The 26727-nt window shown below is 33.1% G+C and overlaps 1 protein-coding gene across 1 annotated transcript; it reads right to left on the bottom strand.

Moving 5' to 3' along the window:
• Positions 1 to 1284: 1284 nt before the first annotated feature.
• On the bottom strand, positions 1285 to 26464 carry LOC131842676 (facilitated trehalose transporter Tret1-like). The gene is made up of 3 exons (XM_059191249.1): positions 26269 to 26464; positions 9847 to 9982; positions 1285 to 2985 (listed from the first exon to the last, which is right to left on the bottom strand). Exons 1-3 carry the CDS (start codon positions 26308 to 26310, stop codon positions 1655 to 1657), a joined length of 1509 nt encoding a protein of 502 aa, XP_059047232.1. The 5' UTR covers positions 26311 to 26464; the 3' UTR covers positions 1285 to 1654.
• Positions 26465 to 26727: the final 263 nt, after the last annotated feature.

The raw sequence follows: 26727 nt of genomic DNA, 5'->3' as shown, positions 1-26727 counted from the left end.
TCTAAAAGTAATACATAAAATATAAATTAATGACTTACAAAACATACACAGACAGAGAGACCGCACTGACCATCGAAAAACAACCGCTTTACATGACAATGTACTTTGCATAACCCGCCAATGAAAAAATACTAGTCCGTAGCTCAGAGTTTGAGTTTCTGACAGGTCGGGATCGAAAGGGCGACTTAACTTTGAATTGACGTACAATTTACGGCAAAATTTTATTTGCCTGACTTCAATTACTTAAAAATTCAATAATTACTCCAATTTACAATACACCTAAAACTATTAACTACTTAACAAATATAAAAATAGACTTTGATCACTACAAAAACAAACAGTTGATATAACCTTGAAACAGCACAGTTTTTATGTGGTTTGACTTTTAAAAACTACTAGCTTTTGCCCGCGGCTTCGCTCGCGTTAATTTATCTGGGGTGGACTTTATCAAAATCCTTTCTTAGGGGATGCGTACGTCATAGTAGCTTTATGCATGCAAAGTCTCAGATCGATCGATTTAAAATTGACAAAGTTTCATACAAACTTTTATCCCCTATTTTATCCCCTAGGGGGTAGAATCAAAATCCTTTCTTAGTGGATGCCTAGGTCATAACATCTACCTGCATGCCAAATTTCAGCCCGATCCGTCCAGTGGTTTGGGCTGTGCGTTGATAGATCACTACGTCAGTCACCTTTGAGTTATATATATTTAGATTTGTACGTCAGTTCAAAGTTACATCGCCCTTTCGATCCCGACCTGTCAGAGTAGGAAATTCTGAACGGCCGGACTTTAGTCAGTTAATATTGCATTTTTCGTCTAAGAGGTCTATTAAACTCCGGCGAGTATGATGTAGTATGATTTTTATAAAGCAATATTGTTATACGCTTTTCATTGTGCTCCAATTATTCAATCACTCTCTTTACTTTTAACCTCAGATGCCAACCTTACTATTATCATCATGCAGGTACGAAATTTTGGTCTTCGGTAGAAGGACATGATTATCCTTGTACAATTTTGTGCCAGATTTTGACCAGGGGAAATGTATTACTATTCATTATGTATTTATTTATTTTTGTCTAAATGTCTCAGTTCTGTATCTTCTGTATCTAAATTTTGTATACCTTGTTCTGGAGATGGGCACAAATAATTGCAGTATGGTTTACGTACATTGCATTTTTGGGTCGTCTGCATTATTCTCATAACGTGTCCATTCAGTCACTACCAAAATTAATTCACGTTTGGTCATCAAATACACCGCATATAGCTATATGAACAGCTGTTCATTTACCATTTTATCATTAATTACCACTTACGATTAAAGTTCATATTTTACTGTGTAATCTAATAGTACAAACATAGTTTTTATGTAGAAAGATGTTTACGATCCAAACATGTTCTTGTTATTATTTCTATGGGTTTAAACAAATTATTTACTTTATCATACAAGCCATAAATTTCGTATATTTGTTTAATATGACTATCTACAGACCCAAATACAAACATGATATTTTTTTTAAATTCTTCATTTGAGACAATAAGTTTTAAGGTTGGCATTACTGTTTTAACAGACATTAATACTAAATCACATAAAATTTGTACTAACAAAATAAATAATTTCACCTCTGCCCTAGAGGATTCCAAGGATTCCAAAGACTAAATAATAGGGCTGCTGCATCTTCTATCTTTACTGTGCTGTTTCCACGATGTCAAGGACTGAACAGATTTTAATTCATCTACAGTTAATGGTCTACCTCTAAATTCATTCTCAATATCTTGAAGTGTTCTGTCCTTCGTTTCAGGAAGTAACAATCCTGCTACAACTAAGCAGTAACCTACTACGAAAAAGTATAATAAATAAGCACCATATATACCTACAGTTTTAAATAGAAGAGCTACAGTTTTAACTGTAATAAAAAGATTCGAAGATAAGAACAAAACACTTATACCGCCAGCTAAACTTCTATATTCTAAAGGAAACAGCTCTCCAGCTATTATGAATGGCAATGGAACAGTTCCAGTTGCAATAGAGAACATGTGTATGTGTATTAGTGCAATACCAATAGCTGGATGATCGAATGGCAATAAGTTATGAGATTTAGCATAAGTGTATGCAGCGATTGATAGAAACGCAAAAAGGTTAATGCCTACTGTGATGAAGAGCATGGTACGTCTTTTGATTTTTTTAATAACATAAACGGCACAAGAATTTGAGATAATTCTTTGGATATCTAATAAGATAATCATAAGAGCTACATTGACCCCATCTCCGACTACGTTGTGGAAGATGTCTGTAGTGTAAGATGCTAAAATGTTTGCACCAGCCCACTGTCCTAGCGTATAAACATGCATCATAATAAAAATAGGTTTGTAGAACTCTTTCTTTTGTATTGTGATACAGAAATAAGCCATATTAGCTTTCATTCTCTTTAGAAATGATTCCGACAAATTGGCTTCGTCCTTTGATTCTCTAATGATTATACTGGCTTCTATCATCTCTTTCAGTTCCTCTTCTTCACCATCTCCTCTTAACCATCTAAAGACACGTTTACTCTCTTCATATCTTCCTTGATCAGATAACCAGCTGGGTGATTCTGGTGAATAGATCACTATTAACAAATCCACAAAGACAATACAAGCGCAGACTAAAGCCGCTGTCTGCCAAGGTAAATAAGAGCCTACTGTGTGCACCGTTAAGACTCCAATTGCAATAGTCAGTGATATACTTGTTAAAAATGCACCTCGGTTGTTAGGGCTAGTATATTCGCCAATTAAAACTGGTCCCAATGTTGCGCTCATGCCCATAGATATTCCTTGAAGAAATCTGGCGAAGAGGAGTAATGGTATATTGGTCGCTGTGATGATACAGAACCAGCCGACCAACATTGGCACAATACTGACCAGGTTGGCTGTTCTTCTGCCATATTTCGCCATTATGGTCGGTGCTATGAAGTTGCCTGCTACCAACGCGAAACCCAGGATTGAAGCTGGAACAAAATATGAGGTATAAATTAATATTTTTATATATAATAACAAAAAAAAACATATTGTTTGAGAGAGTTTAACGATGTTAGATTGCATGGGGTTTTTCAAGAAGGGTTAAGGTTTCTTAGGGATCGGCAACGCGCACGTGAAACCACTTGTATTTCAGGCGTCTATAGGTTATGGTAACTGTTTACCATCAGGTGACCCGTATGCTTCTTTGCCACCTACGTTGTATAAAACAAAGATTCAAACATACCTAGCGAAATCTTTATAGTAACCAAATACCCGCGACTACATCCGCGTGAAATTTAACTATATTTTTCTAAAATAAAAGTAGCTAAGCTACTCCTTATTACGTACCTGCAAAAAAAGTCCCGTCAAAATCGGTCCAACCATTTCAGAAATTAGCCGGAACAAACATACAGACAGACAGACAAACATTGTAAAAAATGTTATTTTGGTGTATGTACCGTATATACACGTAGAAAAATACTAATTTCGATATAACAGACACTACAGTTTTATTTATATGTATAGATAAGTGATAATATATTATAACAATAGTTAAGTTACTAGTTTAGTAATGTTTACATGATAAATTTTATAACCGTTCATAATAATCCTTTCACGGTGATATATTTAAGTAACTAATTTATTATATACAACTATATAAACACATAGCGGGTTGTTCGTCTGGAAAGCAGTTTGTGTTACTCGCCATTATTTTATTGTAAATTTCAAAACGTCATATTCACTAATTAAACTAAAAAGCCGTTAAAAGGCAACAAGCGGACGTACTATCGCATTTATATTAGCACTAAATTTAGCCCGCGGTTTCACTCGCGTTAATTTATCTCCTTAGCGGTGGAATTTATCAAAATCCTTTCTTAGAGGATGCCTACGTCATAGTAACTTTATGCATGCAAAGTCTCAGCCCGATCGGTTTAATATTGACAAAGTTTCGGACAAACTTCCATCTATCTTATCCCCTTGGGTATAGATTTAATCAAAATCCTTTCTTAGCGGATGCCTACGTCATAACATCTACCTGCATGCCGAATTTCAGTCTGATCCGTCCAGTGGTTTGGGCTGTGCGTTGATAGATCACTATGTCTGTCACCTTTGATTTATATATATTTAGACGGGGAAGGGAAGTTTTAGCAATGCGGACTGATGACACCGTTGCTAACAGTATACCATGTTAGGTTGACCTTCACGCGGTGCTCCCTAGAAAACATCTTGGTAAATTGTCATTGGGCATTATGGGCTCACTGCCCTGACTTCATGCTCATCTTATCATCCTCCACTGGTGCCCCGCTAGCGTAAACCGTTAGTGCAGGCGGGTGCATCATTCCATTATCATCTTTTTTTGGGACTAATCTGATGCTGTTGGCCGCAGCTGGCCTTTACAGATTCACCGGACAAAACAGAGAGTGCAGATGGCACTCTAATCCAAAGTAAGGACTTAAGCTAAAGGCCAACTCCCGCCTGAGGGATACGACTTTAGTCCAAGGGCACCGCTAGGGGTTCGAAACTCGGCTCAGGCCATCGTAATTTCGATCCCCGTTCGAATTGGACGGGGGATCGGTTGGAGGGGTATTATCATCCGTAAAAAAATATTAGCGTAGAGTCATCTCCACGCTAATGTAGGTATGTCTTAGATTAAATGATACGTATAACTCTCATAGTGTTCAAGGTGAATGTCAAGGTAAAAGTAAAATGTTTATATTTAACGCTGTGACTTTGAAGCTTCCGATGACATAATGTCACAAATGTGTTTCCGATAATAAATCACTAGGAACTCCCACTGTTTGAGGTGAGCTAAAAATTCTGCGTTGGCACTTTACCAAATAACGCCAGTAGAGGATAGAGCAAACGTTTTGAGAATACGGCAATGTTAAATAGGTACAAGATTATATCCGTGACAGACTAATTGTATGACATTTAAAATTTTATGTGCAATACTTTGAGACTATGTTTTTACAATCGTAAATTACCATTAAATATATTTCAAAAACATGTTATTGAAATGTCGTACATAGAGCGGCAGTATTTATTGTCTTGTTTCTTTAGTTTCTTTCAGTTACTCTATCATCAGTCTCTGAGTAAAGTTTTTCTTCAATAACACTTATTAAATAAGTACTGACTAGTTTGTTTTATAGCCCAATAGTTGCAATTTATCTGCAACAGCATTTGTATTAAATACTATTAAATTTAATTACGGCATAAATGGAATCAAATTTCTAGAGAAAAGAAGAAAGAATATTGGCCCCTAATATAGAACCCTGTGGGACACCACGTTAAATTAATGTCAAATTTGATCAATATGTCATTTCATATGACTTATAAACATACGATGAGTTTATTTTAACATATTGTTTTATATTTTTAAAATATTATTCTATTAATTATTATTTCTTCATCATTATCATAACTAGCTGTACCTAAGGTATCACCCGCGAGAAATTTACAGCCTCTATCTTATTCTGATGCTGCTATATCAGCAGCTATATTACTGTAAAGTCTTAAAAGTATTTTTGATTGATCCTTTATACGAACATACATAACAAGAGTAACAAACACTCATCCAATATCTATCCATTCAAACTCACAAACTTTTGCGTTTATAATCTTAGTACGATATTCTAATTTCGTAAAAAATCTATTACTATCATTGAATACACGAAACATCAGGAAAATGTCAGTTGTCATATGAATATTGATACACTATCAATATGATAACGTGAATAAGCGAATATTTTGATGTACATCAATGATATCTATTACATTATTGATATTGTAATACTCCGAATTATGGGATTAAACGGAATCACCAAGTAAATCTATTGGCGGCTTTAGTATTTGACAAGGCTTTACACCTTGTCATATAATTTTCTTTAGAACTGGACAAGGCTTTGTAGCATGTCTTATAGTTTTATCGTTTGAATCAGAAAATGAATATGCATTTTCTAACGATAAAGTCATTATTGTATGTTGTACTAGTGGTTCTCTATCTTGACTGGGAGCTCCTAAGTTTCTGTGTTTTGTACATACAAATTGTTTTATTGTTTCGTGTACTTATACTGATGATAGGTAAGTAATTTTAAGTAGACATGATGTGGTTGAATGTCTTGAGTAGTCATGTTCATTAAAATGTTCAGACATGTAGTGGCATGGTGGACCGGGTCATTGGGCTCCCTAAAATATAGTCGAGCGCAGTGATGGCTGAGCTGTCATACTACGAGTGCTTAGCTACTAAACGAGTGTTGCTTGTAGGGACTGGTCTGCTTTAATCACTACGGCTGATTTGTTTAATAATCTTATTGATTAATTTATTAACGACTAGCTGACCCCGTGAACTTCGTAACGCCTAACAGTCGATTCGATTTTTTTAGTATTTTAATACTATTCTTTTATATTTTTCAGTTAAAAAATGAAAATATAAATTAATATATATATATATATATATAAATTATAAAACACCTAAAATCTTAATAATCAATAAAAATTATAATTTCACATTTTTTATTATGGTACCTACTTATTATATTTAATTTTATTTGTGCTTATTATAAATTAAGTTTTATTTTTATTGTAGTACTTTATGAAACACGATATCCAACAACATGGCATAATAATGGCATGTTCATCAATAGTAGGTGCATTAAAACGTCTTACATTTTGACCCACAGGAATTTTATCAGCTCTAGTAACAATTTAATAATAATGCGGGCGGCGGTAATCACTTACCATCAGGTGAGCCGTATGATCGTTTGACCCCTGTGTTATAAAAAGAAAATTGTAATCATCAGATGGCATCATATTCATTGCACTTTTAAATAATATAATCAATTGATTGTGTTCGTAAAATAAGTTTTGTAATTGTTCAACATTTGACTATTTCACTTAAATGTTACGTGAATAACGTAGTTTGATTTCTTGTGGAGGATTGCCTTGCTTTGTAGTCGCTATCGGACACTGGTAACAGTGAACCTGCTTTGTAATGTATATGATGTTCTATCTCAAGTAAAGGAAAAAAATGTATTGTAAAATTGTTTATGGGTTTGGGTAATAGTTATGATTAATAAACATACAACAGCAAATCCTATTACAAATCTTAAAAGTTGGCATGAAATTTTCCCGAACTAATTTTATTGCTCCAGAATGATGTCATTTGAAAGCGGTTGTTGTATATTATTTAAAAAGTGTATGAAATCTGTTCCTATTTCTAAAATCAATGAGTACAATGGCTCTGGAGGTGGAAGCAATGGTAACAATTTCACCTTTCCATATTAGCTTCAGTTTTGTATATCAATGCCTTACAATATTACAAACTGAGTTCATAGGTCCAATAGTAACACTATCAATTGAGCTATCGTAAAAGAAAGCAGCTCGATTCTAATTTGCACCATTATTAGTCGAATATAGCGCCTCACTAAATTTTTCGGGTCTCTCTAAATTTTTCCGCCGCCTTATTAATAGAACTTGTAGACCTTAGACTTGCCTGTTGAACATTATCGAGGCATATCTTATAAGAGGCTTGTCGAGTATAAATGAGTTACAAACATTCAACACTTAAAATTTTTGGCTTTTAGATTTGTAGTAATATTATAGATGCACATCAATGAGACATTTACACTGCAAATGACATTTTATCACTGACAACCTATTTTTGACTAATATTGACATATGCCTTCTCGGAACCTCTGCACTTACACATGAACTTTATGGTATGGTATTAAAGTTCAGATTGACTTTTAAGTATCATTAAGAATCGTTTGTATGGGATTACAGAAAAGTATTGTTTTTAGGCATTATTAGGCAATTTTTAAAAATTTTCTCTCCGTAAGAACCATCCTTGTACCTCAAGGAATATTCTAAAAAAAGAATTATCGAAATCGGTTTAGTAGTTCTCGAGATTAGCGCTTACCAACACATTTAACGATTCATTTTTATATTATAGAATATGACTAATGACTACGCTAGCACTAATCTAGTTGGTAGTTTGTATGATATTTCAAGTAAAGTTACAACTAAATGATTTAATAGAGCAACAGACAATATTTGTGCTCGTTTTTCGAATAAACTTATTTTTTTAATCTACCACTAGTAGATGACTATTCAAAAGTCAAAATAAAGGATTTTCTATTCTATAGTATATTAATATTTTAAACGAAAGTTTGTGAGTATAGATGGATGTTTGTTAGTCTTTCACGCAAAAACTACTGAACTGATTTTGATGAAACTTTATAGTAATATAGCTTATAGGCTATAAATAATAGATAATATTTAAAGTATTTAGCTGATACATATGAATGTTGATGGTTATAAGGGCAGAGGAAGGCCGAAAAAGAGAGGAATGGAATGTATGAAAGATGATATGGTAAGAAAGGGAGTAAATAACGAATGACTGCGAACAGGGATGAATGGAAGAGAGAAATATATTACGACGACGCCAAATGAATGGGATAAGGAAGATCATGATGATGAGTGATAAATAAAAATTAATATGCTTGACGGGCAAAATAATCATGTAAACGTTGACTTTCATATTATTAAAATCTACTACATTTTTTAAATTAGTTAACATATTGAGAATGCTGTCAACGACTCTAACCTTGCAATTAATACAATGCTTGTTACCATGTAATTTCTACGACTACTTGATACAGAAAATCTTATATACAAAATTCTCGTGTCACAATGTTAGTTACCATACTCCTCCCAAACGGCTTATATTCAGTAGGTCTCAGAATCGGCTACTATCTATTTTTCACACCCCTAAGTGGTAAGGGATATCCACCCCTAAATATTTTCTTTTTTGACTTAATATTTTATTTTCATTTTATTATTATTTAGGATTGAAAATATATACAACACTAAAGTTTCACCCTACTATCACCAAATCCCTATTTTTTACAACACAATTATGAACTCAATGTCAATTTGAAGTATTAGAACTGGATACATAAACCTTGCCCTCGAATGTATTCTATCGTGTTACTTAGGGTTATACATTCACGCAGCCTCCCAACACGACTGCTCTAGTTCACAATGCTAACCTCTAGTTATATTTATAACCGTGTTACCAACTGTTTTGAATACTAAGTCTATTTTTTTATCTTCAACCTTGGCTGAATAACGGTTCAGCATTCCGAATTCCGCTTGTCGCGGGTCCGATTCCTCTCACGATATTTGTATTTATGAGTATGATTGTTTATATTGGTCTGGTGTTTTCTATCTGTATTTTTTATGGATGATAAAGCATCAATGAAGAATGATAAGACGATCATGAGGTCAAGTCAGTCAGCCTATCATGACAAACTAGGAATAGAGCAGACTAGACACAATCCTAGTTTTCCTCGAGTCGGCTGACCCCAGGGAAACTGTACTGTACGTGTAAAATGCAAGTACAGCGGCTCAGATGAGAGGCTGATGGTGGAAAACAGAGTCCAATGTACATATGTAAAAATGTTGTGTAAAAAGACATGTCCAAACTTTTTGTCTATCTATCTATTCAAGGAGTAAACTGTAAACTTACCGGGGGAAAGGGGGTTGTTAGTAATGTGGACTGATGATCTTGATGATGATGATTGCTCTTATTGCTAGCAATGTACCATGTTAGTTTGACCTCCACGAGGTTTTCTTCAGGGAAAACCAATAAATTCACGAAAAATTTATCAGGTTATTGGTCTCAGGTTATCAGGTTACTGGAAACTTGAATTTGTCAAGATGGATTAACTAACCTGACCTCATTCTCATCTTATCATCCTCCACTGGTGCTCCGCCAGCGCAAAATGTTAGCGCAGGCGGGCGCACCATTCCATTAAAAAACTAATCCATAAAAAAAAGTGTAGACTTACCTATCCAAGATCCCGAAGATTCATCAATGGGTATAACAGAGTCGGGTCTGCGGAGCTGCGGCAGCAGGATAGCAGAAAAACCCATGACGAGGCCATGCCCGGACATATTGAGACATACACCTATTGTTACGAAGCACTGGAAAAAAAACAATAACTTATATAAATGTGTTGATGATAATAAAAAATGGTTTTTATATTGAGTTACATAAAGTCTAAATTGAATATGTATTTATTTAGATAGGTAAGACTCGGCTCTACACGCAAAATGGTCTGGACGAGAGGCTAACTGCGGAAAATTTAATAATAATCTCAGGATTCACACAGTGCCATCTAGACCCAAGTTAAGCTAGCTAAAGCTTGTGTTATGGGTTCTAGACAACTGATACATATACATATACATATTTTTTTCGTAAATACATACATATTATACATCCAAACTAATACAAATAATCCTACTCATGAATGCAAATGTTTGTACCGTGCGAGGAATCGAACCCGCGACCATCGGAAGTAAGGCGGTGTGCTAAACCGTTAACCACCGAGGCCATCTCGACCGTCTCGTCACTCGTTTCAAGGCAACCTTAGGGAAACGGATTGAAATATCGAACAGGTAGTTAAAATGACATGAACAGGAGAAAACTAAAAGGTAACAAATATATAATGATGATAAAGGAAAATAATAATAAATATTATATGAATTAAAATTTATGTACATAATAATAATCATGTATTAAACTAGATACACTTACATAAACTGAATATATATTATAAACTACGTACATAATTTTAAAGTTAAATAGAATAAACTAAATATAAATTAAAATGCCATACCGTTTAAACATATGAATGGACTTTGCAGTTCTTATAGTTACAGGTAACGAGTTCCATAACTTGATAACAGTTATAGTAAAGGAATTGTGATAGAATTCGGTGGAATGGGAAGGTGTGGAAAGCAAGAGATTTTCGGAAGAACGTAATAATAAAGAATGAGTAGAAGAGGAAAACTTGAAATGTTCTGTGAGTTAGGAAGGAGCTTTGGGATTAAAAAGGATGTTGTAAAGGTATGTAAGGGTATGTATATCTATTCGCTGTTGTATAGTATACAATATAATACAGTACAACAAAATTACAATACCAGGGTCACATGTATTATATAGGCCGTAGATCATAAGTGTCTTATGATTATGTAATTTGATGTTTTCTACTTCCTTTTTTGTGCAATTTGGGAAAAAATTGCGGTCACGTATGAATTGGTACAATTTGGTATGAAAAGTGAAAAATTATTGTCAGATTTCCACTTCGTTCCTTGGTTAATTTTTTTTTATCATTCGTCTACCCGATTTTTAATTTAATCTGTAGATATTAAATATTATAGAAATTATAATTAATAATAAGGGGGGGGGGGGGGGGGGGCGATTTTATTTTATCGATAAATAGTAATCTATACAAATAAATATATCTACCTAGCAAGCGTTATTTTGCAATAGAAAATAATATCTCTATTAAAAACAATTTCAGTGTGAATTTTATGCGGTATCATAAAAAAAATTAAAGTAAAATAAAAATACCCTATTTTTAGGTACCCCTAAGTGATAAGGGTTTATCACTTAAGGGTGTGTATTTTACGCGGAATAAGAAATATTTTTTTTTTTTGTCACGTAGGGGTATAAAACCATAACGACGTCATCTCAGATCTACCGAGTACATATACAATTTCATCAAAATCTGGTAAGTTCTGTCACGAGAATTTTGTATACAGGTAGGTACATATATATTACGTACAGATAGTTCATTTAGTTTAAATTCACCTTAATGTTAGTATTATGTTGATCGACAGCTCATTATTCAAAATGACTTGCTATAACTAAGTACAATGACTGATTATAATCATTTTGCTAACTTGTTTGCAGAGATATTACTCAAATTGAAGGCAATTTTCATTATTGGCAGCACATTGTTTGACGAGTAACTAGGTTAAAATATCGTAGTTAATGTTAACTGTATCTATATATATATATATATATATATATATATATATATATTAGACATATATACAGCTAATATATCTATACATATAAATTCGGAAGACCGAAAAAGAGATGGATGGACTGTGTGAAAGATGATATGGTGAGAGAAGGAGTAAATAACGAGATAACTGCCAATAGAGATGAATGGAAGAGAAAAACATATTACGTCGACCCCAAATAAATGGGATGAGGAAGAAGCAGATGATGATATCTACACATATAAATAAAATTGGAGTGTCTGTTTGTAATATTGAAATGATGTATAATCTACACATATAAATAAAATTTTTTTGGCAGGTAACCGATGTAATGGAGTATATATATAAAATAGTCTGTTTGTAATACAACCTTTCATCCTCTAAATTTCCTATATTTGGCATAAAAAAGTAGAAATAAAATGTTTCCGTAGTTAATGCGAGATATACATATATATTAGCGTTTTTTTACTACTGTATGAATATAAATACGGTACATACACCAAAATAATATTTTTTACAATTTTTGTCTGTCTTCATTCTTTTTTATGTACCGTTCTTGTAATTTTTTTTAAGCGTTTGGAAGAGATTGCTGTCTCATCATTTTAATTGTTTTTTTTTTGTTCTGCAATTGGTGCAAGAAGAACGATGTTGAGGTAGATAGAATAGAATAGAATAGAAAATCATTTATTTCAATAAACTTAATTTAAGCACTTCATCAGAAACTTGTGTGTTGTCTCATTTTAAATAATCCTTGTAAGTTTACATTTACAAGTCGAAACGTGTGAATACAAACTACCAACCAGCACTAATTTATTAGGGTCAAATATAAATATACAATAAGGTTGAATCAGTCGTAGTGATAAGAGCAGACCAGTCCCTACAAGCAGCACTCGTTCACGAGTATGACGGATGAACCAGCCATCACTGCGCTCGACCATATTTTAGGGAGCTCAATGACCCGGCCCACCACGCCGCCATATGTCTGGACATTTTAGTGAGCATGATAGGTTGTAAGACAAGGACGAATATAGGTTATCTGTTATCTTAAAAAATGCAAGCGAAATGGCAAGAAACTATGTACCACAGTAGGTATCGTAAAGAGGAAATGTTTTATTTCTATTTGTTTGGATATTCGTAATCGAGCCAGAGGGTTTTTTTCGTGAATTATTTCCTCCTGGTTGAAGACTTCTGTATATGACTACTATATATTAAGAAAGTTATGTTATGAAGCTTAGTGAAAGTCAGCTGCGCTTTCGAGGGTGAGGAGTACCACCCTCGTAAACATATAAAAGAATCAGTAATTTCCTCCCGGTTCAAATTGCCATTAAATTATAGTGAAACCGATATATTGGTCGAGTACATACAAATTCAAATACAAAAATCATTTAGTTTAGTCACTTACGTTCGTCAATTTTTTATATTATAATTTTTGCCTACCGGACTGTACATAGATCAGTATGTAGATCTAATTATGAAGAACTGGCAAAAAACCCAATTGAATATTCGTTTATTTTTTTTTAAAGGCCAGTTTATTTATAATGTACATTTTTATAGGTTTTTCTAGAATAATAACATCTTCACATAGCGCAACCTCTCCAACACTTGGCTAAGGCTCGTGTGAGTGAGTATCGCCTTCTTTTAAATCTCAGGGCAATTCACACAGCGCCATCTAGACCCAAGTATTACAAATACAAATGTTTGTGCCATGCGAGGAATCGAACCCGCGACCATCGGACTTAAAGCGTTGTGCTAGACCGCTAGACCACCGAGGTCGTCAAATCAGATAAAAGAAGAGAAAAGTAATAAAAATAATGACATATCCTTGGACAATTCACACAGCCTCATCTAGTCCCAAGTTAAGCAGAGCTTGTGTTATGAGTACGGGAAAATAATAAATACTTTTGTTTTATAAATATTTACATAATATACATAGAATATACCCAACAGACAGACAAGTAATCATGCACGGTGCAAACATTTTGTATTTATGAATAAGTAACAAGTGCGAAGAATCGAACATATTCCAAATGCAAATCTAGTGAAAAAATAAACAATTCACTTGCGTATTTCTAGAACGTAAACAAATATTTAGTGTATATATTTTTTTCAGATTTTAGCGGCCATATTGGTGCCGCTTTTATTTATGTTATTGAGTTTAGCAGCAGCAAGAAAGGAACAGATGAAATTATGAGTTAAGTGATGGCTATTTACATATTTATGTTAACGAAGTATTTACAATAGATACATATATAAGACGTTTTGACGACCTCGGTGGTCTAGCGGTCTAGCACACCGCTTTACGACCGATAGTCGCGGGTTCGATCGATCACGGCTCAAACATTTTGTATTCACGAGTATGATTATTTGTATCGGTCTGGATGTTTTTTATGTATAATATGTATGTATTTACAAAAAAAAGTATCTATGTATATGTATCAGTTATCTAGTACTTATAATACAAGCTTTAGCTAGCTTAACTTGGGTCTAGATGGCGCTGTGTGAATTGTCCTGATATTATTATTATTATTATCATTCTTTATTTTTTCTCAGCTATTGCTGGTTTTCTCCACACTTACGGGCCGAAACCAAGTAAGTGCAGACTGTGTGTATGTGTGTGTGTGTGCGCGTGTATGTATGTGTGAGTGTGTGTGTACTTATTGTGTGCCTGGTGTGACTGGTGTTATATCATTTTCATCGATTTCGAGAAATTTTCGGACTGTACGACAAGTATTTAAGATGGCAGCTTTTTGAAGGGTGACGTAAAGTGTTTTTTGTATATCTAATTGTTTCAGGCTATGATGTAGGTGTTTGGGTATGATACCTGTAGATGAGAGGACTATGGGTATTATATAAACTTTTTCCTGTTTCCAAATTCTTGTTACTTCTTCTTATTATTATTATTATTATTTTTTTCTTTTTTCCAAAAATTCTCATCTCCCCTCTTAAGGAGAGGAGATTATTATTATTATTATTATTATTATTATTATTATTATTATTATTATTATTATTATTATTATTATTATTATTATTATTATTATTATAAGAAGTTTAAAGACTATGATAGGGCCGTAATATTTGTATATCGAGTGTTCGCCTGGTACGGGCAGCGGCAGGAAAAGGGAAGTGAAAGGATGAGTCCAGTCGTGGCTTTATATAAATGTGTATTCTTGAATTATTTACAGAGGTTGAATAATATCAATAATGTATACAGAAAATAAGCTATATCAGATAAGACGGGATTCGGTCCGCTCTGACAGACTTGTTATTATTCTCCCTATATGTCGCTAGGCCGTGCCAATATCCATAGATTCCCCACACTAGTATATTTACAAGAGGCGATTCGGTCTCGAATGAAAGGCTTGTAAATTTTCTTGTTTCATCGTAACTAGGCAACTAGATGATAGTATATTCGCCACAAGTTTATTCTTTATCTTTGTTTTTTTTTTATTTATTCTTTGATAAGTGTAAGCAATAAAATTGTTTATATAATTACACGTATTTACTTAATGCTATTAGATTAACAAGGTACTAAATTATATATAGTGAAGGGTCCATAAAAACCCTTACTGAGGGGATTTCCGTGTGATATTTGAGTTTCTTCCCTTGACATTTCACGTTGTTTGAATTCTAGTCCAAAGTTAAACAGTGCTTGTGTTTAGGGTACTAGATAACTGATATAATATAAATACTTAGATATGTTTTTGTTAGTAATAATACCCCTGGATAATTCACCCCTAAGTGATAAGGGTTATCCTCCTCTAAAATTTTTTTATTTTTAATCTTTATAATGTGACTTTAAAAATAGATATAACCCTAAATTTTCACCCTTCTATCACCATCTCTTATTTTTTAATAGCGATACTGAAATGCAGACCAAAACAACGTTGTCCGGGACAGCTAGTAACCAATAACATTGTATTTAGTGATGATAACGCGTGATAACTTGATAGTTTTTGAGTGCCTTATTGACATATTGTCTTTTTTATATTAGTACTGAATTTATTTACACAATCTTTGTTATTACTGGTGGATTTTAATTATAATTTTTTGTTAGTGTTATTTATTATAGTATTACTATGTTTTATATGTTTACTCTGTTTTAGGCCAGTATTAGTTTCGTGATCTTTATTGGCTGATAAACATACTATTGTTTACGACAATTATTAATATTTTTGTTTTATCTATACATCTATACATATAAATAAAATTGGAGTGTCTGTTTGGAATACTGATATAACCGTTTTTTACTACATGCATATGCGTATATAAATACGGTACATACACCAAAAAAAACACTTTTTACAATTTTTGTCTGTCTGTCTGTCGATCTGTTTGTTCCGGCTAATCTCTGAAATGGCTTGACCGATTTTGACGGGACTTTTATTACCTGCCGATAAAATGTGATGTAATAAGGCTACATTTATTTTAGAAAAATAAAGTTAAATTCCACGCGAACGAAGTCGCGGCGAACAGCTAGTTTGTAAATAAAATTCAGTTTTTACTATTGTACTAAGAAAATAATAAATATATAAAACATATAAAATTTGTACTAAAATACTGTTTCCTTCGAATTTATCCTAGTTAATGTTTTTAATTTTATTCTAAGAATTGTAAAAGACATAAAACGTCTTATATTGAATATCCGTATGGTTAGCATACATTTGTTAAGAATAAATGTAAAAATATATATACTAGGACAATTAACCTACAACTAAAAATCTTAAAAAATATAGGTAATTCATCATCATCATCATCGCAGCCCGGAAGACGTCCACTGCTGGACATAGGCCTCCTCCAAAGATCTCCACGACGATCGGTCCTGCGCTGCTCGCATCCAATGACTTATAATAATAAGGTAATACATATAATAACTAAAATGTTTTATTAAAAGAAGTCCCTTTAGGCAAGGTTCCGAAGATACTGGCAGCGTTTCCCCTTTGAATGCCTAGACTAATTTGTCCGAGGTAGCTGCCAGCTCTTCGGTCTTCTGTGATGTCGACAAACCTTTTTGCCATGTCCCTAAAAAGCCTTATAGTGTTAGGACCCCACGGACCAAGGGTGATGTGAAATAGGGATATGAAAGTGTGTGTGTGGTAGATTTGACATATCATAAGTCTGTAATAGACCTACATGAATAGAGACATTTTGAATTTGAATTTGAATTTGAAAAAACCATCATAGTGTTTCGTTTATCTCGAGAGTGATAATGTGATAGTTTTTGAAAATATACATTTGTTAGTTTCAGTAATATGGAAAGAGAATTTTCATGTTTTTTACTCGAGAACCGTAAAGGTGGATAATGATTTTTAGTGTGTGTATTTTGGCATAATTATTTTTAAAACTTTTTTGTAGTTTCAAGTTTTTTATAATATTATTCCTACCGTCCAGTTAGGTGTATAAGTTTTTTACTTAATTAATTTATTTATTCATTTTTTTAAATGTACAAATATTACAAAATTTATTATACATTCGACCCCGCACTAGGCGAACCTGTATCGAGGGAGTCCACAAAAGAATTGCCTATGTCGGATTACCTAATTAATTAGGAGTGTATATTGGATATGATATGAAAATCTCATGCAAGAACTATAAAAAGGCAACAAACACCTGTAGATTTAAAAAAAATCGAGTATTATATGAGTAGAGCCTGTATATTTAAAAGTTAAACATGTTTCTGCATACAGAATTTAATTATTTATATACCCAGTTAATGTGCAAATATGTTTATAGTGACAACGTATGTTTTATTAATTATCATGGAATTTAACGTAAGTTACAAACATAGTTTGTATTATTACGGCCCCGGTGGTCTAGCGGTTTAGCACACCGCTTTACTTCTAATGGTCGCGGGTTCGAGTCCTCAGACGGTGCAAACATTTATATTTAGCGTTAAGGCCGTCCATTGTTAAATTCTATATTATAATTATGTTGTTTTTCTTTTTATATTTGATGTACATATTAATTTATTTAAGATATAACATCTTGTTATGTGTGAGAGGTATATGTATGTGTGAGAGGAACAATAAAGAGTTTTTATTCATTCGTCCATTCATTGTTTGCATAAGTCGGGGTGTATTTTATATACATAAAAAAATATAAGTATTTATATAAGTTGTCTAGTATCCATAACATGAGCTCTGCTTAGCTTGGAACTAGATGGCGCTGTGTTAATTCTTCAGAGTTATTTATTTTATTTATTATACATATAGTATTAGTTAGCTCCAGCAAGGTGGACCGACGATCTGGTCAAGATCGCGGGAAGGCATTGGATGCGAGCAGCGCAGGACCGATCGTCGTGGAGATCTTTGGGGGAGGCCTATGTCCAGCAGTGGACGTCTTCCGGGCTGCGATGATGATGATGATGATGATAGTATTAGTTTACTCTGGTTCTGTCTAGCCACTTATAACACAAGTAGCAGCATTTCCGACCCGATACGATATTGAAACCATCAAGAAAATAGCCTATTTCTTCTTAAAAGACCGGCAACGCACTTGTAATTCACTTCGTGTTACGTGTGCTTATGGGCGGCGCTAATCGCTTAGCATCAGGTGAGCCGTGTGCACGTTTGTCCCCTGTGCTATAAAAAAATGTTATGTATGCTTGTCTGCCAACATTGCGGTATAAAAAATTACTGCCATAAGCTGCTCTGCATATGTCTATACAGATTAAAAAGCAATCTAAAGTATGTGAGCATAAATGTCTTATATATGTAGACTTTGTATAAAGTCATCTGACTTTGTAAAAACTCTACGTGATTTCGTATTGGTATAAATAATTAAAAAGCCGCCTAAATTTCTCAATATTTTCTTTTATAAGAACCTTTTCTTGACAAAAACAAATACAAAAAAAAAAGAATTAGCAAAATCGGTCCAGCCGTTCACGCGTGATGCCGGGACCAAGAGTAATAGGGATTCTATTTTTATATTATTATATATATATATATATATATATATATATATATATAAACACCTCTTTGGGCACTTTGTTGATCACGCCACAACCTACACACTTGCCGATTCCACCTTTTGCACTAAATAACTTGACTCCTATCGCGTATATCTCAGGCGGTATGGCAACGTCGCATTCTATTTTGCGATGCGGCCATATATATTCGTCGATAGTACGATATACTCGACACTTTTTTTACTAATAATTCGTGACTGAATGGCTCCGAACGGCTAAATTTTTGGTATACACAAAGACTTTTTGGCTCTGAATATATTCCAAAAATCAATTAATTATGTTGATCACTTTATATACTCGTCCTTACTGCGATACTTACTTTCATCCGAATATATATAGATACCGTAACGGTCTATCAATTATGACTTTATTAATTTACTAATGTAGATATTTTATATTCGCAATGCTCCATACATGCAAGCTCCAGCAACGGTGGAGGCAGGGTCCCCCTGCACCGTACACCGCACCCCGCGCACACAAACAAATTAGATATTTTTTGAATACACAAAGACTTTTTGGCTCTGTATATATATTTCAAAAATCAGTTAATTGTGTTGATCACTTTATATACTGGTCCTTACTGCGATACTTATTTTAATCCGAATATATATAGATACCGTAACGGTCTATCAATTATGAATTTACTAATCTAGATATTTTATATTCGCAATGCTCCATACATGCAAGCTCCAGCAACGGTGGAGGCAGGGGGGAGCACCGTACACCGCACCCCGCGCACATAAACAAATTAGAATAAATTAAATTCATAAGATTATTTATATATTTCGACTGCCTCGGTGGTCACACCGCTTTACATCCGATGGCCGCGGGTTCGATTTCTCGCACGATGCAAACATTTGTACTCATCGGTCATCGATTGTTTTCATCGGTCTGGGTGTTTTATATGTATATTATATATGTATTTACAAAATAAAAATATCTATTTATATCAGTTCAGTATCAGTCTGTGTTAATTGTCCAGGGTTATTTATTATATTTTTATAAACGGTTATCTTTTTCCATCGCACCGCTCGCTATCGACAGTGAATTCATAGAAATGTCACTCTAAAAACAAAAATAGTTTTGTGTTTTGTATTTCAAATACTAAATGCAAAATAGGTATTTTCAAAATACTTTTTAAAAATTAAGTACCTTTTGAATTTTTGTCCAAACCTCAGATATTTTATTTATTTTAGGTATATCAATCATTACATAGTAATATAAAAACAAAGTCGCTGTCGCATCTAACAGTACATAAACAAAGAAAGAAGACTTTGGCTCTGATACCGTAACGGCCTATGAATTATGAATTTATTATACCTAATCTAGATATTTTATATTCGCAATGCTACGTACATTGTAATATCCGCCTCCATTCATTGTAACGGTGGAGGGACTAAATAGTTGAATAAAACTGAATAAGCAGTTGCTCCACTCTATAGGTACTGCGTCGTCGTCGTATGCTGTTCATTTTTTCACTCGTTTTGGCGCCAAGAGAGGGTCACATAGTCGTGGTCAAGTTAAGAACTTATAATTTAATTTTGATAACAATAGATACAAGTAAAAAGTAGGTATTATATTAATGTACGTAAGTACTGTACTTAAAAATATTTATTCTTTACTGTATGTACATTTGAAAAACTTAACACTTAAGGACTTGTACATATACACGTACATACTGCCATTTTCTCTTAAAGACATCCAGAGAAGCACTATTTATCAAATACGCGGGGTGCACCGACCTTTGACCTTATAACACCTGATTCGCGCGTAACGAATTACATTGCTATTTTTTGGTATTTTATAGTGGATATGTCACTATAAAATATTATTATTTCTTTAGATTATGACATAATAACATAGTTTACATGATTTTAAGGGAAACATACGATAAAAAAAATCCCGTAAAATGTAAAAGATAAAAAATGGTTATTGTTGGTTATCCTTAAGAGATAGACATATACCATCACGGACTTTTTTGTTGACCTTATTTTGATACATCTCAAAGCACTAGACAACACGCATTTTCATTAAACAGTATTGTATTTTTTTATTTCTTTAACTTTAATGCACAAAAAAATTTGTACATGTGGCGGACTTAATATTTGCCGCGTTATTTACCAGGCAACCATGAGTGGTGCAGCGAAAGATTATTGGCGGTGCACTAATATAAATAAGAAATGTCAAAAAAAGATTTATAAAGATAATAAAGATAAGCAAAATATACATTTCTATAAAAAAATAACAATATACATACATAAATATATATCTAAATATAACCCATAAATGTATAAATATTGTATATAAGTAAATACATAATGATCCGATAATCAAATTATAAGTACAGTCTCAAATTGAAAGTAAGAAAATCAGAAAATATAGAGAGAACTATATGGATATAACAGAAAGATGTGAAAAAAGGAGAAGGACAGTAAAAAAGTTACAAATTTAAATAATGTTCCCGCAATTTCTGTTTAAATGAATTTATTACATTATTATATATATTAGGCATACGACTAGCCTTATGACTGTTACTTTTTTTTAATCTATACATCTATACATGTAAATAAAATTGGAGTGTCTGTTTGTAATATTGAAATAACCGTTTTTTACTACTTGCATATGAATATAAATACGGTACATACACCAAAATAACATATTTTACAAGTTTTGTCTGTCTGTCTGTCTGTTTGTTCCGGCTAATCTCTAAAATGGCTGGACCGATTTTGACGGGACTTTTTTGGCAAGTAGCTGATGTAATAAGGAGTAACTTACGCTACTGTTATTTTAGAAAAATAAAATAAAATTTCACGCGGACGAAGTCGCTGGGGCCAGTTAGTCTATAGATATACCGAGATTTAATGTTTAAGTTGCTATTATGTTGTTGACAAAATTTTACTGTAATGTTACTATTACGTTATCCTACACAATTTGTATTATTTTGGATGAATAAATAAATAAATAAATAAGAATCTATACATCTATACATTTAATAAAAATTGGAGTGTCTGTTTGTAATATAGAAAAAACCGTTTTTTACTACATGCATATGAATATAAATACGGTACATACACCAAAATAAAATATTTTACAATTTTTGTCTGTCTGTCTGTTTGTTCCGGCTAATCTCTGAAATGGCTGGACCGATTTTGACGGGACTTTTTTTGGCAGGTAGCTGATGTAATAAGGAGTAACTTAGGCTACTTTTATTTTAGAAAAATAAAGTTAAAAACCACGTGGACGAAGTCGCGGGAACAGCTAGTGTATAATATATTAGAGATACCTACGTGTTTTTTTATTGATGACTAGCTGTACACGGGATTTCGTCCGTGTTGAATTTAACTTTATTTTTCTAAAATATAAGAAGTTAAATTCCACGCGGACGAAGTCGAGTGTACAGCTAGTTGTCGGTAGTCTAGCGATTTAGCTAGCACACTGCTTTGATTCCTGCTTGGTGGTCGAGGGTTCGATTCCTCGCACGCTGCAAACATTTGTATTCATGAGTATGATTGTTTGTAACGGTCTGGGTGTTTTCTATGTATAGATAATATATATGTATTTACGAAAAAAAATCTTTGTATTTATATCAGTACCCATAACATAATCTTCAGCTAGCTTAACTTGGGTCTAGATGAAGCTGTGTGAATTGTCCTGAGATTACTATTATTACTATAATAAATCTTTTCAAATCAGCCGATGTTTATTTTTGCCATAATACGTGCTGTTACCATGTGATAATATTACGTACGTACTTATTAAACTATTAACTTATTATTAAATTGTTTGTAACGGTCTGGGTGTTTTCTATGTATAGATAATATATATGTATTTACGAAAAAAATCTTTGTATTTATATCAGTACCCATAACATAATCTTCAGCTAGCTTAACTTGGGTCTAGATGAAGCTGTATGAATTGTCCTGAGATTACTATTATTATTAATTGGTACACAGGTAAACTACTAACTAGGCCATATTGGTGGTGTTGTTTGTTATGGTGAAAAAACTAGTAGGTATATATATAAGTTACACGTACAATTTCAAAGACTTATTTCTTGAAAACTACTGGCTATTCTGAAATAAAACTTTAGTGTTTGTATATGTAATGTTTGCATATAAAATATGATTAAAGGTTACCAGTGTATTTACACTTTTACTGAACAAACAGAGTTGTTTAATACTGAAAATATTGTGTGGAAGGCATCAATTACTTTCAGTGCATGTATAGCTTTTCTCTTTTCCTAATTATTATTATTATTAAGTTTAAAGTGGTTGAATTTTACGTAAGGGGTTTTTATACATTATTTCTAATGTACCATTTATTTTAAGTTTTTTAAACTCTATTCATCGAGACCTATCTAATGAGTCCAAACACGATATTTCTGCTGTAAGTTTTCGAAGAGTATGTTCATCATCTGATAATACTGGTGCCAGCATGAAGTCAAGGTTAACAGATAACTAATTACTTTTATTTCGTCAAAATCTTTAGATTACGTATAATAAATTCATAATATCGCTACCTATTCAAATCAAAACAAGTATTAGGTACTTCATGTACTAGTATATAAATTCATCAACACACAAGTAAATGATTTTTAAATATATTCAGAGCCAAAAAATCTTTGTGCATTTAAAAAAAATGCCGATACGGATTCACTATTGCAGGAAATTGTTGAAAAAATATATATCGAGTATAGGTATCTACTACTATCGACGAATACATTTGGCAACAACGCATGGTCTCGGTCGGAACGGCAACATCGCATATTAGAATACAAAGATAGTGGTAGAACGCGGAACGGCAACATGTTGCCGTTCCGCCACGCTACCGTTATAGTGGTAGAAAGAGAGAGACAGTGGAATCAGCAATATCTACGGATCGTGGCTGGATCAACTAAGTGTGCAAATGTAAGTATATATATATATATACTTACATTTGTCTTTAATTCAAAGGAAATATAAATAATGAACGCATCACATTTAAAACAGTAATAAGTACGTACGTAATATTATCACATGGTAACAGCACGTATTATGGCAAAAATAAACATCGGCTGATTTGAAAAGATTTATTATAGTAATAATAGTAATCTCAGGACAATTCACACAGCTTCATCTAGACCCAAGTTAAGCTAGCTGAAGATTATGTTATGGGTACTAGACAACTGATATAAATACAAAGTTTTTTTTCGTAAATACATATATATTATCTATACATAGAAAACACCCAGACCGTTACAAACAATCATACTCATGAATACAAATGTTTGCAGCGTCCGAGGAATCGAACCCTCGACCACCAAGCAGGAATCAAAGCGGTGTGCTAGATAAATCGCTAGACTACCGACAACTAGCTGTACACGCGACTTCGTCCGCGTGGAATTTAACTTCTTATATTTTAGAAAAATAAAGTTAAATTCAACACGGACGAAATCCCGTGTACAGCTAGTCATCAATAAAAAAACACGTAGGTATCTCTAATATATTATACACTAGCTGTTCCCGCGACTTCGTCCACGTGGTTTTTAACTTTATTTTTCTAAAATAAAAGTAGCCTAAGTTACTCCTTATTACATCAGCTACCTACCAAAAAAAGTCCCGTCAAAATCGGTCCAGCCATTTCAGAGATTAGCCGGAACAAACAGACAGACAGACAAAAATTGTAAAATATGTTATTTTGGTGTATGTACCGTATTTATATTCATATGCAAGTAGTAAAAAACGGTTATTTCAATATTACAAACAACAGGCTTCAACATTCTCAAGTACCATAAAAAAGATGTTTTTATTAAAAACAAGGTGTTCCCGCGACTTCGTCCGCGTGGAATTTAACTTTATTTTTCTAAAATAAAAGTAACCTAAGTTACTCCTTATAAATCAGCTACCTGCCAAAAAAAAGTACCGTCAAAATCGGTCCAGCCATTTCAGAGATTAGCCGGAACAAACAGACAGACAGACTAAAATTATAAAAATAGTTATTTTGGTATATGTACCTTATATATATTCATATGCATGTAGTAAAAAACGGTTTTTTCAATATTACAAACAGACACTCCAATTTTTATTAAATGTATAGATGTATAGATTATTATTTATTTATTTATTTATTCATCCAAAATAATACAAATTGTGTAGGATAACGTAATAGTAACATTACAGTAAAATTTTGTCAATAACATAATAGCAACTTAAACATTAAATCTCGGTATATCTATAGACTAGCTGGCCCCAGCGACTTCGTCCGCGTGAAATTTTATTTTATTTTTCTAAAATAACAGTAGCGTAAGTTACTCCTTATTACATCAGCTACTTGCCAAAAAAAGTCCCGTCAAAATCGGTCCAGCTATTTCAGAGATTAGCCGGAACAAACAGACAGACAGACAGACTGTACTATGCTATACTATGTATTGATTGATATACCTAAAATAAATATAATATCTGAGGTTTGAACAAAAACTCAAAGGGTAATTTATTTTGAAAAAGTATTTTGAAAATACCTATTTTGCTTTTAGTGTTATAGTACTTTAACTGTTATGTTTTAAGTAACAATGTTTAATTATAATTAATACTACTGCACCAACACTCCGATCGTGCAAAAAAATTTGCTGTTTCATTATTTTTTAGTTCAATTAGTGGTCTACCTAAGTTCTGGGCTAAGGGGGGGGGAGAGTCATGACGCCCCCATGACTCCCATGACCTCCATGACGCTCCCCCCTGGATCCGCCGTTGCGTCTTCTCTTTATTCGCTCAGTAACGTTGTTACAAAAGAAAAGATTCCCATCCAAAAAATAACAAGTATTGAGGTTTGATCTGGAGTCACGTTACTCCAGACTGATTTCTATAAATATTTAGATTAGGTAGACTATTATTTTTGAAATACTAGCTAGACATTATTAAGTTACTGTAGCCATAATGTAGTAGCCCAAACGTGCCAATGAGGAAGCCCTTGGCAAATGCTGCACCCTGATTGGCCCGTTTGAATTGGATCAAGAACTGCTCGTATGCCAAAAAGGTGGATTTGTATAAAATCGTGTATAAATCGCTTAATTATTATTATTACTCGTCGTGACAGTTGTGGCTCAAAACGGATCAACATTTATATATGGTCATCTGGCATTAGATCAACAAAAGGCCTCCGGATCAACAAGTGAAAAAGGATCAACAAAAAACTACCTATACGGCACGTCTGAGCCACAAAGTGCCCAAGGGGATATTTATATATATATATATATATATATATATATATATATATATATATATATATATATATATATATGTATATAATATATAATTAAAAAATATTAAATAATAATATAATAATAGTATAAAAATTGAATTGAAATCTATATATATATATATATATATATATAGATTTTAATAAATATACCAGTTACATTTTGATATTGAGATGTTCTGGATTCGAAGTCTAATATAAATACACAGTAAATACTCACTTGCTTTTTAAAAGGTGTTATCCATTTAGAATTTTTTTCCATTATAACTATATTAAACACACACTTTCAACCATGGGTGGTTGTAATTTGTCGTTAATACACCGTTCACAATAATATTCCATACATCATATTTTTATCAGATTGTCAGCATATAGATAAATACTTGAGTTTAATATCAAGTGTTCGCTGCAATGTAGCGACGCGTACGGTGTTTGAAATAGCTCTGCCTCTATTTATAATCGATATATGTAAGTTTCTCCTCTCAGCTGATTGCGGGTTACATATATTGGGTACTGCAGCTTTGTGGGTGCGACGGAGGAATGGCTAGCGTTTAGTGAAACGTTTTCGCTTCGCACTCGCTGTCCGCGCACGTGAAATTGTTTAAGGATCTCGAAATATTAATGTTAATATATTCAATAAATATACTTAAGAATAGGTCAAAGTATTTTTATAACAGAT

Source organism: Achroia grisella, unplaced genomic scaffold (genome assembly GCF_030625045.1).
Source record: "Achroia grisella isolate CSIRO2021 unplaced genomic scaffold, CSIRO_AGI_Agris_v1 utg241, whole genome shotgun sequence".
In the NCBI taxonomy this organism is placed as follows: domain Eukaryota; kingdom Metazoa; phylum Arthropoda; class Insecta; order Lepidoptera; family Pyralidae; genus Achroia; species Achroia grisella.
Note: the sequence above shows the minus strand (reverse complement) of the source record. Positions and strands in the feature narration are given on the sequence as shown.

What these genes read in the sequence shown, in the direction of transcription:
- LOC131842676 (XM_059191249.1), bottom strand. Translation starts at nt 26,310, where the DNA reads ATGGAAAAAAATTCTAAATGGATAACACCTTTTAAAAAGCAA. An exon ending in TAACACCTTTTAAAAAGCAA is followed by an intron (nt 9,983 to 26,268) that starts GTGAGTATTTAC and finishes TTTTTTTTCCAG; the next exon opens with TGCTTCGTAACAATAGGTGT. An exon ending in ATCTTCGGGATCTTGGATAG is followed by an intron (nt 2,986 to 9,846) that starts GTAAGTCTACAC and finishes ATTTTGTTCCAG; the next exon opens with CTTCAATCCTGGGTTTCGCG.